At 36.6% G+C, this 14,191-nt stretch overlaps 1 protein-coding gene across 3 annotated transcripts in view; it reads left to right on the top strand.

The window, feature by feature from the left end:
- The window catches only part of nol8 (nucleolar protein 8), a 69,622-nt gene that overhangs the window by 43,205 nt on the left and 12,226 nt on the right, over positions 1–14,191 (top strand). For all 3 annotated transcript variants that reach the window (XM_063067572.1, XM_063067571.1, XM_063067570.1), the window contains exons 10-14: positions 869–953; positions 5,519–5,669; positions 7,684–7,767; positions 9,123–9,430; positions 11,760–11,883. In XM_063067572.1, the coding sequence (XP_062923642.1) occupies positions 869–953; positions 5,519–5,669; positions 7,684–7,767; positions 9,123–9,430; positions 11,760–11,883 (752 nt within the window). The remainder of the gene's footprint in view (positions 1–868; positions 954–5,518; positions 5,670–7,683; positions 7,768–9,122; positions 9,431–11,759; positions 11,884–14,191) is intronic.

Here is a 14,191-nt window from a genome sequence, read left to right as displayed (position 1 = left end):
GGGGGAAGGTGCTGTTCTGGAATTGTTGAGTGTGGGTTTTCTGGCCTCCTCACTGGTAGTAACAAGAGGGCATGTTTTGGATGGTGAGCATCTTAGTGATGGATGACACTGTCTTGAGGCAGTACCTCTTGGAAGGTGCCCTCACTGGTGAGGAGAGATGTGCCTGTGATACAACTGAAAAGGAGTATTTTTATTTACTGAATGATTGCCATTCATTTATTTGTTTGAAAAACATTAATGAATGCTCCCCATTTTGATTCATGTTGATTTCAAGGTATAGCTCTGATCATAAATCAAATTAACAGCATGTGTTCCTTCCTCCAAAATGTAATCAAAATTCTGATTACATAACTGACAATAAATTGAAAACCCAATTTTTAATTACCTATAGAGCTTAATTGTTTAAATGCCTTTGCATAGTATCTTAAGTACATTTTTCCTTTTCACTGATCCTTTATTTTTTCAGTGCATGTTAGGAGGATATGGCATTGGGAAATGAAATGACAGTCTATTTGAAAAAAAATAGTAATATATTTAACACCTTTATGGCTTACATTTGTTGGTCAAAGTCCCAAATATCAAATGAAAATAGATTATTTAATATATAAGAGCTTTGTGCACTTCAGTGCTATGTGGCTTAGACGTTGAGTATTTTTTAACTTGGGTAATTTAAAGAGTTAGGAAGTAAAAATTAATAATAAGGAGCTTTTTGCACAAGTAATTTGAGCAAATTGACTCTAAGCTGATATTGCTTACATCAAGATTTATTAACAGAGTGAAATTAGAGAGTTTGGAAATATTTTTAACTGAAAATATAATTTGACGAACATGGTTTACTTCCAATGAGTTGAATTCACTCATTTTGCAGCTGTTGGCCCTACAATCACGGTTTGGTACAGATGAAAGATTTCGCATGGATGAACGATTCTTGGAAAGTGAAGATGAAAGCATGGGTGACATAATTTATTACGAAATATACTCTATTCTGTGTTTTTATTTTGCTTTTTGACTGTTTTGTCATCCATCGGGTTAAGATATGTTTTTGCATTCATTGGACTATTTCTTGTGATGTTCCAAAAAATAGATCTTAAATAGATCACACACTGATAGGAAGATTAACATTTTGTTTGTAAATCCTTCCCTCTTTTCTCTTTGTTTATGTTGGGGTGAAGTAATACCATTCAGACTATCAGTGGAATCCAAGAAGAAATTAACAGTAAATTAATAATTATATCTGTAAATTAAATGTAATAAATTAACTATAAAGATCTGACAAAAATCAGGGGTAGTTTTAAGCAAACTATTCATTCCTTTCACATCAAGTCTAATGGAGTGTAAAAGAGGGCTTTAAGTGAATCATCAGTAGTACTCAGTAGTATTCCAATAATGTTCTCCCAAAATTAAGATTTTTTATTTCTACTTTGTATCACTTCAGTTGGTCTCTTGTATTCAAGTCTCTCTACAGAAAGTTAAGCATTTTTGTGAATTAATGGAGGTTTTATGACCATATTTGGCCTCTTAACCAGAAAACAGATAACATTTACAACACAGTGAAAATGCTGGAGGAACTCAGCAGGCCAGGCAGCATCTAGGAGAAGAGTACAGTCGATATTTCAGCCTGAAACATTGACTGTACTCTTTTCCTAGATGCTGCCTGGTCTGCTGAGTTCCTCAAGCATTTTGTATATGTTGCTCGGATTTCCAGAATTTGCAGATTTGCCCTTGTTTATAAACATAATATATAATATGTTATGTATTATTTATACATAACAGGTGCCGGAGGATTGGCGTATTGCTCATGTGGTTCCATTGTTTAAAAAGGGTTCTAAGAGTAAACCTAGCAATTATCGGCCTGTGAGGTTGACGTCAGTGGTGGGTAAATTGATGGAAAGTATTCTTAAAGGTGGTATATATAATTATATGGATAGACAGGGGCTGATTAGGAACAGTCAACATGGATTTGTGCGTGGAAGGTCATGTTTGACAAATCTTATTGAATTTTTTGATGAGGTTACTAAGAAAGTTGACGAGGGTAAAGCAGTGGATGTTGTCTATATGGACTTCAGTAAGGCCTTTGACAAGGTTCCACACGGAAGGTTAGATAGGAAGGTTCAATCATTAGGCATTAATATCGAAGTAGTAAATTGGATTCAACAGTGGCTAGATGGGAGACGCCAGAGAGTAGTGGTGGATAACTGGTGTGTCAGATTGGAGGAGGGTGTGTAGCGGTGTGCCTCAGAGATCTGTACTGGGTCCAATGTTGTTTGTCATATATATTAATGATCTGGATGATGGGGTGGTAAATTGGATTAGTAAGTATGCAGGTGATACTAAGACGGGTGGTGTTGTGGATAATGAAGTAGGTTTTCAAAGCTTGCAGAGAGATTTAGGCCAGTTAGAAGAGTGGGCTGAAAGATGGCAGATGGAATTTAATGCTGAAAAATGTGAGGTGCTACATTTTGGTAGGACTAATCAAAATAGGACATACGTGGTAAATGGTAGGGCTTTGAAGAATGCTGTAGAACAGAGGGATCTGGGAATAATGGTGCATAGTTCCCTGAAGGTGGAAGCTCATGTGGATAGGGTAGTGAAGAAAGCTTTTGTTATACTGGCCTTTGTAAATCAGAGCATTGAGTATAGGAGTTGGGATGTAATGTTGAAATTGTACAAAGCATTAGTAAGGCCAAATTTGGAGTATTGTGTACAGTTCTGGTCACCAAATTATAGGAAAGATGTCAATAAAATTGAGAGAGTACAGAGGAGATTTACTAAAGTGTTGCCTGGGTTTCATCTCCTAAGTTACAGAAAAAGGTTGAACAAGTTGGGTCTTTATTCTTTGGAGCGTAGAAGGGTGAGGGGGGACTTGATAGAGGTGTTTAAAATTATGAGGGGTATAGATCGAGTTGATGTGGATAGGCTTTTTCCATGGAGAATGGGGGAGATTCAAACAAGAGGACATGAGTTGAGAGTTAAAGGGCAAAAGTTTAGGGGTAACATGAAGGGGAACTTCTTTACTCAGAGAGTGGTAGCTGTGTGGAACGAGCTTCCAGCAGAAGTGGTTGAGGCAGGTTCAATGTTGTCGTTTAAAGTTAAATTGGATAGATACATGGACAGGAAAGGAATGGAGGGTTATGGACTGAGTGCAGGTCGGTGGGACTAGGTGAGAGTAAAGTTCGGCACGGACTAGAAGGACCGAGATGGCCTGTTTCCGTGCTGTAATTGTTGTATAAATTGTCTCATTGATTAAGATTACTGTGGTCAACTCATATTCCTTACCTTACAGTTTCAATCTGCGGATGTGAAATACATCACATATATTCACTTTGTTTCTTAACGATTAACACTTTGTTTTGTGTGAGAAAATTTTAAAAATCAACTTGTAGGCTTGATGATCAAAAGGAAGACAATTGTGAATGTTTGAGACTAAAATTAAAAGCTTAATAAACTATATAAACTGGCAAAAATTAAAGAAGTTCCAAAATTTTTGATCATTCACTCACTCTGCAGAACACATTCGTAGTCAGGGCTTCAGGTTAAGTAAAGACTTTAATAATGCATCAGATTCTTATTGCATTCAATTTTCTAGCTCTTAATTTGAGGTGAGATAAATAGGCACTACACTTGTCATCTTACAAAATCATCTTGCCATAATGTACATATTGTCCGTTTGCTATGAACTGCTCAAATATTTCTAAATATCGATCTACAGATATTTATGATGGTAAATTGATTTCTTTTCATGCATACAATTGAATTTCGTTCCATGCATATATTGATTTTGCTGGAGGCCTTGATTTGGGGGAAGGAATGGATGCTGTTGGTGATAAGTAGAAGGATTTCTCTGGTACTTCTGAATTTTTTAAGGAAAAACCTCAGGAATAAGGGTGACTTTCTTTTGCATAACTTGTTTGGGTTTTGAATTGGTGCCATGGCACAGCCTTATTTAAGTCTGTATTGGATCTGTCCTGCCATGTTCATCATGTAGCATAGGTTAAGTTGGGATGTATTTCTGAAGGCAACCAAATTTGAGAATGATGTTACACAATTCATTTTTGTTTTGAGCTAAAGCCCTTAGTGAAGTAGGAAAGACTACAATGGATGTTGCAACACCCTGCAATTTCCTAGAGATAATGAATTCTGGAGAATGCACCCTAACAGGTGTATGTAACAAGTAAATTGTACACCTTAATAGACAAAGTACTCATTGCAATTCAGGAAGTACTCCTTATCCTTTGGGAGAACAGTTAACTCTCTTTTACCCTTTGTTTCTGAATACGTGTATGTTTTAAATATAAATTGGAAATATAGGGTATAATGCTGTGTGAAGTATTTAATTCCTGGAGCCACAGAGTTGTGTATTGGCTATAGAAATGCAGTGAATACTTAGTACATGAAACTTTCTTGCCATCCCATCCTTCTAACCTTCAATAGGGTGTCTGTCACAATAAATCATAAAAATACACATTGGTTCCAAACAAGTGATAAATATAATGTTTGGTGCCAATGTTTCACTTTTTATTTAGAAACGCTCACCATCTAATCTTGAGATGATAGTATGAACTGCGGAGCACTTTGGAAATATGACATTATTGTCATAATCCATTGACTTAATTGAACAAAAGTCTTCTAAAATATACTGAATAATTTGTCAATTACATTGTCAGGAAGATAACCTTCCCTTTTTGAAGAGCCAAGACTCTAATCTGTTCTGCTGAAGTTTGTGCATACCTGGCATTCACTGCAAGCCATTAAAATCTGTGTAAGTTTTACATAAACCAGTGGTATATTCAAGTTAGGAGAAGTTTCTGAATTGATTATACTGTTAACTGCCTATGTGGCTGAGATTACAAACTGAGCTAATGCAAACTTCTTTTTACCAGAGTATAGTTAATATCAGGGATTAAAAAATATGTCTGGCAACATTTTACTGCTTTATTTATTGTGGTTTAGATCCTAGAAACAAATCATATAAGCATGAGAAAATTACAAAGAAAAGAAAAATGCTTAAAATAAAAGTAATGCGGAGAATTGATAAAAACCGGTCATTGGTACTTAGTATATAGAGTCTGTACCCAAATTAAATGTTGTGTTTAGTCCTTTTTAAATTGACAGATGGGGAGAAAATAGATGGAGATGCTTGTAATAGAGTGAAAGAAGGTAAATCATAGAGGAGTGCAGGAGAGTGAGAGGACAACTTTGTTGAATGATCCTTCTGACTTATAAATGAAGATCAAAGGTATTCTGCTGGTATAGTGTTTAGACCAACATTCTGTTCAAAGTGAAAAGTAAAAGATGAATCAGAAATAAGATCAAAATCTGCTGATGTCCACACTTGTTGCTGTTTAGTAACCTATGATGCATTTGAGAAAGCCAGAAAACATCAGGTTGGACTACTTACACGGCACCTACCCATGCAATCCCAGAAGATGCAACAGCTGCCTTTTCTTTGCTGTTGAACAACCTAATGAAGTAGCAATTTACTTAAATGCACATTTAAGGTTATAGTTTTTTGTTGCAGAAGAATCAGTCACAGTTGGAAAACAGAATGCTGAGGAAGAAGAGCTTATTGCGGAAAAAAGAAGATCTTTGAATATCTTGAAGAGTATCGTTCAGGAAGGCAATGAAAAAACTGAAATCAATAAAGAACACAGAAAATTAAAACATTTCAGGTATGTTTTAATTGACTTTAAATATTAGTAAAACATAAAGCCCATCACAGCTTAAAATTATTAATTTGCCATTGTTAATCACAAACCCAGTATTACCAATTATTTCAATGCGTGTTTTTCTCAAAATAAACTTCTGTTATATTAATTATACATTTGTTTGGTTAAAGCTTCGTGAGCATCAACTTAGTAGAAACTTAAAACAACAAGCTGTAAAGTCAATAATTTTTTTTACAGGTAGTTTATTTGTTCCGCCATTGAAGTTCTTGTGCTCACCCTGCAAGTGTTTTTCACATTATGGTAGCAACAGTTAAAGACTGTATTAGATTTACTGGAATTAGTTTATTATTCTCACATGTACTTTGGTGCAGTGAAAAGCACATCTTCCATGTTGTTCATGCTGATCAAATCATTACCTTGTGCATTGAGGAAGAACAAGGTAATACAATAAAAACGCAGAATAATGTAACAGCTACAGAGAAAGTGCACTGCAGGTAAACTATAAAGTACAAAATAATAACGAGATTGTGAAGTCAAGAGACCGACTTATTGTGCTAAGAACAATTTATTAGCCTTCTTACACAGGGTTAGGAGCTGTCCTTGAGCCTGGTGGTATGTGATTTTCAGGGATTTGATTCTTCTGCCCAATGTAATAGAGGAAAAGAGAGAAAAAGTGGTCTATTTGGGCTCTTTTATTGCATTGAAGTTAGCTTCAACTGTGTACCATAAGATAGGGGCAGAATTAAGCCTTTTGGCTAATGGAGTCTGCTCAGCCATTTCACCTGATTCATTTTTTTTCTCTCTCATCCCCAATCTCCTGCCTTTCTTCATGCCCTGACCGATCAAGGAATCTATCAACCTCTGCCTTAGATATACATAAAGACTTGGCCTCCACAGCTGCTTGTGGCAACAAATTCAACAGATCCACCAAATGTCTGGCTAAAGAAATTCCTCATCTTCATTCTAAAAGGACACCTCCCTATTCTAAGGCTGTGTGTTCTGGTCTTAGACTCTCCCACCATAGGAAACATCCTCTCCATATTCACTCCATCAAGGCCTTTCACTATTCGATAGGTTTCAATGAGGTCACCCCTCGTTCTTCTTAATTCCAGTGAAAACAGGCCCAGAGCCATTAAACGCTCTTCATGTGGCAAGCCGTTTAAACCTGGAATCATTATTGTGAACCTCCTTTGAACCCTTTCCAGTTTCAGCACATCCTTTCTAAGATAAGGAGCTCAAAACTGCTCACAATACTCCAAGTGAGGCCTCACCAGTGCTTTATAGAGTCTCAAAAATATTCTAGTCCTCTTGAAATGAATGCTAATATAGCATTTGCTTTCCTCACCACAGGTTCAACCTGCAAATTAATCTTTAGGGAATCCTGCACAAGGACTCCCAAATCCCTTTGTGCCTCGGTTTTTTGTATTTTCTTTCCATTTAGAAAATTGTCTACACTTCTACATTTTTATTCCTTCTACCAAAGAGCATGACCATACACTTCCCAACACTATTCCATCTGCTACTTTTTTACCCATTCTCCTAACCTGTCTTAAGTCCTTATGTAGCCTTTCGGCTTCCTCAAAACTAACTCCCCCTTCACTATCTTCATATCATCTGCAAAACTTGCAACAAAGCTATCAATTCCAACATCCAAATCATCGCCATATAATGTAAAAAGATTCGGTCCCAACGCAGTCCCCCATGGAACACCACTAGTCACCAGCAGCCAACCAGAAAAAGATGCGTTTATTCCCGCTCTGTGCCTCCTGCCAATCAGCCACTGCTTTGTCCATGCTAGAGTCTTCCCCGTAATATGACAAAATGATGATACTAGTGTACGACAAAATAGTGCCAATAGTTTCCCAAAGGGAACAGTTGACATCAAATTGACAATTAGTACAATTCTGTATGTTATTTCAATGTGCTTATTTTAAAAAAAGAATCATTAAAGTTGTACTCTAGTTCAATAACTTTACTAAACTTTTTCTTTTACATGTAAAATGTTCCATTTTTCCAGAGATGTTTCTGCTCTGCAGTATGATCCTACAAGAAAAGATCATATTATCTATGAAAACAAGTTTGAGGAAACTAAGAAAATAAGGTAATAACAAATGCAGTATGGTGCAGTACATAGTAATCCACAGTTACCATTCAGTTGTTAAATACAGATGAGTAATTAAGTATTTCTGTAATTTAGTCAATTGTGAAAACATTCTGAACCAGTAGTAATGTTTATTCCAAAATTGGCTGGTATCATCATGATAATCTCAGTAGGAATCTTGTGCTCCAAAATACAGAACAGGCCTTTCCTGCCAGGATTGAAAATTTTGCTTATGTGATTTCTTGATGGTCTGAAACTTTTATGCTGCAGAAAGATGAAAATTGTTTGTGAATGAGTATCTTTAATTTGGGTTATGCATATCTATACATAAAAGATCGATTTTCTTTTTTTTTTCCATCCCATCTAATAAAATTGCATCCTGAACAGTGAAAACTTGAGGATTAATTTAGCACAAGAATTAAAAGATTCAAATTCTGTAGTTCCGTAAAACAGTTTTTGCATTATTTGATGAGATAGTTTATAGATAAACTTGTATTTTACATGGCAATGTAAACTTTTTAGTTTAAAAATGTTATTTAATTTCCAAGTTTAAAGAATTGTTCTGAAGAAGCATTAGGCAAATTGAAGTTTTAGCTACCAGTTAAAATCATTTTAAGATTTATCCTTTTATTTTTACAACATTGTCTGTTTAAGTTCTGCTGTCTGTTGAAGTACAAAATTATAAAGTTTCATCCCCTTTCCACCAACTTCCATCATGCTCTCACTTTCACATAGTCTTTCCATCGTCTTCTCAACTTTGGAAAGTCATATTCAGATTTAGTTATCACATGTACATCGAAACATATGGTCAGCGGGGTACAAGATGTGAGCATTTCCAGCATTCTTGGCTTTTATTACATATTTCCAGCATCTGCAATTTTTATTATATCATTTTATCTTTCATAAAATCCATTAGCTTTGCCTCATCCCTTTATGAATCTCTTAACTATTCTGATACTAATTCCTTCATAAAAATATTCCATATTGACATTAGGATATCTTTTCTCAATTTTTTTCTCTGCTGTTGAATGTACTATTGCTGTTTTCCAATGTAATTTTAATTATCTGTTGGAAAATCTCTTGACTTGGATTGATGTAAAAAAACTGTTTTATAAGACTGAAACATACAGGGACCTCATTGACTAAAAGTTATAAATATCTACAATGAATTTGGAAAGGAGATTGGTAATCCCACTAAGACCAATTTGGTTTAACAAGTTATATTAAATAGAGAACATCTTGCAGCTATTAATCTGTGTCAGAAGTTTGTTTTCTACTAAAAAGGGTTAAGTTGACCTTGACCAAATTGATTAAGTTTACATTTTAGCTGCTGACTTCTTTTATAAACATTGCAGCAAAGCAGCAAAAAAGAAAATGAAAGAAGAGGAACAGAAACTTCCAGAAGTATCGAAAGAAATCTATTATGATGTGAATAAGAACCTGAAAGGAATGTTCATCTCTAGCACCAACGAAAAAGAAAAAGTTGCATGGGATAAGAAAGATGAGAGTCAGCTTGAAAATCGATGCTCTGAATCTTCTGAAGTCCCAACCATCCAGCACACATTTGACAACCTTTTCAGTAAAAACGCTGTTAAGGAAGAATCTACAAATTTTACATTTTCATTTTTTGGAGCAGCCACTTATGATTCCAGTGAAAAGCCAGGTAAAAAAAAAAGTGTGTGACAATTGTTCGTTCGTTTTGGACACTTTTTACCTTTTGATGCCAAGTTCCAGCCTTCTAATTACGTTATAGTAAAATGTCCCAGTGAGATTTCTTCAGACATGTGATACCCAACTGCCTTAATTCTTATCCCTGCCCTTTAGAGCAGCAGATTACTGTATGAATTCAGGAGACTTGACTCCTGATGCTTTGTTCCAGTATTAAAAATGTGCCTCCACCGCAAAAGGATCCCAGAGTGCCGTTTAGTGTTAAATTTTCAGTGATAATCTGACCAATATGTATCCAGAATCCAGCACTAATAAAACACATCATGTAATTACCTAACTGTTTGTAAGAACTTGTAATATTCAAATGAGCAGCCATATTTTCCTACATAATAACTATATTTAAAAATGTACTTAAGCTACAGCAAAGCACATTGTGACAGGCTGTGTGAAAGCCTTATAAATGCATTTTGTCACTTATTTTCCTTTCCCTTAACCTTCTTGCAAGTTCTATGCTGCTCCAGTAATTTGTATTTTTCAATTGTTGCAGATACTTTTTTCACATACATACATTGAGACATACATATACATCAGATTATTGGAATTTGCACTTGCCTTCAGTACACAATTGAATTATGATCACTCAGCAGTAATAAGAAATCTCAAGGCACTTGAAGTAGTCTGCCTGTGAATGAAAATAGGAAAGAAGATAGAAAAATCATAAATAGTTCAAAGTATAATAATTAATGAAAACTTATGTTATACTGATGTATAAGATAGAAAATGAAATGCTTTCAAGAGTGTAATTGCATACTGTGAAGGAAATAAAAACAAAAAAAGCTGCAAATAGTCATCATGTTGGGCAACCTAAGTGGGAAGAGTAGTAATCAGATCAATTGTGTTTTATCAGAACTCAACATGCAGAGTTATTATTTTTACATATAACAATGTGAGGCTTTGCCTTTTTTACTTGAGTAAAGGAAGATGCCATGTGTAATGAACCAAAACAGGGACATATACATACTAGAATGCAAGACTAGAGAAGGTTACAGACAAGGCTAGAAGTCAGAAAAGGATTAGGAAACAAAAATGGAAATAACACTGGAAGTTTCAGCAACAGATATACAGAGAAAGAAGTTGGGTGATTTCATGGATTTGAGATAGGCTGTCAGATAATTGTTTTCTGGACTGGTCATGTCATATATTAAAAATAAAACTAGTGAGTTGAAAATAGTGGTACTGAAATTGATTTCTGTCAGCTCACTACACCAATATGTTCATATAATTGTAGAAATAATTCTGTACCTGAACAATCACCCCCATTAACTCTTCTTATTAATATGGACTGAGTGCTGATGATAACTTATTTGAAAGTAACAACAACTCTCATTTACATATCACCTTTAATGTTATGAAAGCTTCCTAAAGAACTTCATAAACACTTTAACATAGATCAATGGTGTCACACAAGGAGATATTAAGCAAAAGATTAATCAAATGTGTCGATTTGAAACAATATCTTAAAAAGTGAACGAGGGCTTATGAAATGTGTTTAGGGCTTTGGCAATTGAAGGCACTGCTGCTGGCGAGGTATAGCAGATTGATTACGTTGGAAAATGAGCAAAAGACCAGAAATGGAAGAGTGCAAATATGCATCCTTGTAAGTTGGGAGAGGATGACAGAAATAGAAAACAACAAACTTCACAACATAATTCGGTGATAATAAATCTGATTCTGATCACTTTTTTCAAATGATAAGAATTTTATAGCAGCCAGTGTAGTTCGGCAAATGGAGGGAGGAATAATAGATGAATAAACTTGAGTTAGTACATTGGTAATAGAGCTTTGGATGATCTCCAGTTTATGAGAGAGAACAATGGAGAGTTGCATCATTGTAGTTAAGTCCAGAAATAATACAGGTATGAATGTTTGAGTGTTTCAGCAGCAGATGAACTGAGATGGGAAGAGGTTGGGTGATTTTATGAATTTGAGATGAGCTGTCACAGATAGACAAATCAAAGTGCAATACTTGAGTCAAATGTGACATCAAAATTTGAATCAACTAGTTCACGTACCTGCCAGAGACAGTATTGCTAAGAGAAAGAGTTTGTGAATGGGTTTGAAGATGTTTACTTTGTTCATCCCCTTATTTAATTGGAGGATATACAGTATCTGGACTCAGTATTTATCCTTCCCTGTACAAGGAAGCTGCTGATATTGGGTATTCAGCAGAATGTGGTAATCAAATGTATCACTCCTGTTCAAAATGATTCAGTTTATACAACATATGGAAATAGAATATTTTGATTTGTCTTTTACTACTTCAGAACATTATAAAACTGAGCCAGTAACAATGTCAGCATTTCCATGGCATGAAGATCCTCGATTCCAAGACAGCTCATCTGAAGATGAGGGGGATATCGAAGATTCTGAAGATAACACTGAAGAAAGGTAATTTTATTTATTTACTTATTGTTTAGAGATACAGTGCAGAACAGGCCCTTCCGGCCCAACAGTCAGCATCACCTAGCAACCCACCTATTTAACACTAGCCTAATCACAGAACAATTTACAATGAATAATTAACCTATTAATCTGTATGACTTTGGAATGTGGAAGGAAATCCACTCACTTACAGAGAGCTCACAAACACCTCATAGACCAGCGGTCCCCAACCATCGGGCCGCAAAGCATGTGCTATCGGGCCGCAAAGCATGTGCTACCGGGCCGCGAGGAAACGATATGATTTGGCGATAGGAGTCAGCTGCACCTTTCCTCATTCCCTGTCACGCCCACTGTTGAGCTTGAACGCACGTGAGGTCGTTACCCACGCGTCATCCAGGTCAGCGTGGGAAGGGGATCAACTCCTCGAGCTTGCAAATGACGGCGGGCTGAAAAGTATGTTTGACGTAACATCTCTGCCGGCATTCTGGATCAAAGTCAAGGCTGAATATCCTGAGACAGCCACGAAAGCACTGAAAATGTTGCTTCCATTTCCAACATTTCTCTGCAATGAATGCAACGAAATCTCAATTGCGGAATAGACTGGACATAAGGAACTCCGAGTATCGCTGTCTCTCGTCACCCTTTGATAGGACCGTCTTGTTGCAGAGAAACACTGATTCAGCGATATTGGTGTGTTGCAATGATTTTATATGTTCATACGGGGAAAATATGCGCTGTGTGTTTAATATTCAAATGTTACTTAAAATGTTATGATGCTATTGACTTATATAACCATAAAACAATAACAGCACAAAAACAGGCGACTCGGCCCTTCTAGTCCATGCCGAACGCTACTCTCACCTCGTCCCACCGACCTGCACTCAGCCCATAACCCTCCATTCCTTTCCTGTCTATATACCTATCCAATTTTTCGTTAAATGATAATATCGAACCTGCCTCTACCACTTCTACTGGAAGTTCGTTCAACACTTACTACAAGCTCCCCTGTCCTCTCCTGATAATTGACATCGCTATATTCATGCGAGGAAAATATGTGCTGTGTGTTTAATATTAAATTTGTTAGATAAACCCTTTTAGAAACGAAATTGAGTGTATTAGCCACTTATCACCTATATTCCGGTCGTGATTAACAACATCCCCCCCCCCAAACAGAATTGCCAATAACGATTTGTAGAAAAAAATCTGCACATACACGCATGCGCACTGGTGCCCGCGCAAGGTTTCATGGTCATTGTAGTCTTTCAGGGGTAAACACAACATATTTGACTGTTACTCATCCGTTGGCAACCCGCCCCCCCAGGTCGGCCAGTCCGCAAGAATATTATCAATAATAAACTGGTCTGTGTTGCAAAAGAGGTTGGGAACCCCTGCTATAGATGGTGCCATATTCTAACTGGAAACTTTGGAATGTCCCAAGCTGTAATAGCGCCACACTAACTGCTGCAGTACATGTTACTTTGAATTGACCTGACTCTTCTAGGCAGATTTCCCACATAACTCCTTAGTGTTGTCTGAATTGCATTCTTCTGATTCAGCTAGGTGCCAACATAATACACCCGTCTTGCTCCAGAGACTGCTCATGAGTCCAACAGAGAAATGGAGACTTCCGCAGTTTTCTCAGAAGCCTGCCTGCTGACTTGTGTCATGTTAACTTTGCACAAGAACAGCAATCCCACTGAAATGGTTATAAAAAAGATTAAATTAAAGTGATTTTATTTACTTAAGTTGTTTATTTACATATGTGCATGCTTACTTTTATGTTTTAAAATAATGCTTGCATGATTTTAAATTTTGAAGACGTGCAAAGACTCAACCTCATTGACAGCTAATGTGCCTGGAGGCAGAGGCTCATCAGTCAGCTGGAAGCCGATTTTCTTTTCAAAGGCTGCACCTGTGATCACAATGGAAGGCATAACATGATTCAAAGGCAGGCAAAAGACAAGTTTGGCATGTTTGCTGGTTGGTGGGACTTCCAGCCCATTTAGTTGATGTGAAATGTCATACAATTTGATTTTTTTGGACAAAATGTATGAAAGGAAAAATCATATAACCATATAACAATTACAGCATGGAAACAGGCCATCTCGGCCCTTCTGGTCCGTGCCGAACTCTTACTCTCACCTAGTCCCACCGCCCTGCACTCAGCCCATAACCCTCCATTCCTTTCCTGTCCATATATCTATCCAATTTAACTTTAAACGACAACATCGAATCTGCCTCAACCACTTCTGCTGGAAGCTTGTTCCACACAGCTACCACTCTCTGAGTAAAGAAGTTTCCCCTCATGTTACCC

The sequence above is a fragment of the Mobula hypostoma genome, chromosome 15 (genome assembly GCF_963921235.1).
Source record: "Mobula hypostoma chromosome 15, sMobHyp1.1, whole genome shotgun sequence".
In the NCBI taxonomy this organism is placed as follows: Eukaryota; Metazoa; Chordata; class Chondrichthyes; order Myliobatiformes; family Myliobatidae; genus Mobula; species Mobula hypostoma.
This window is presented reverse-complemented; position numbering and strand designations above follow the sequence as displayed.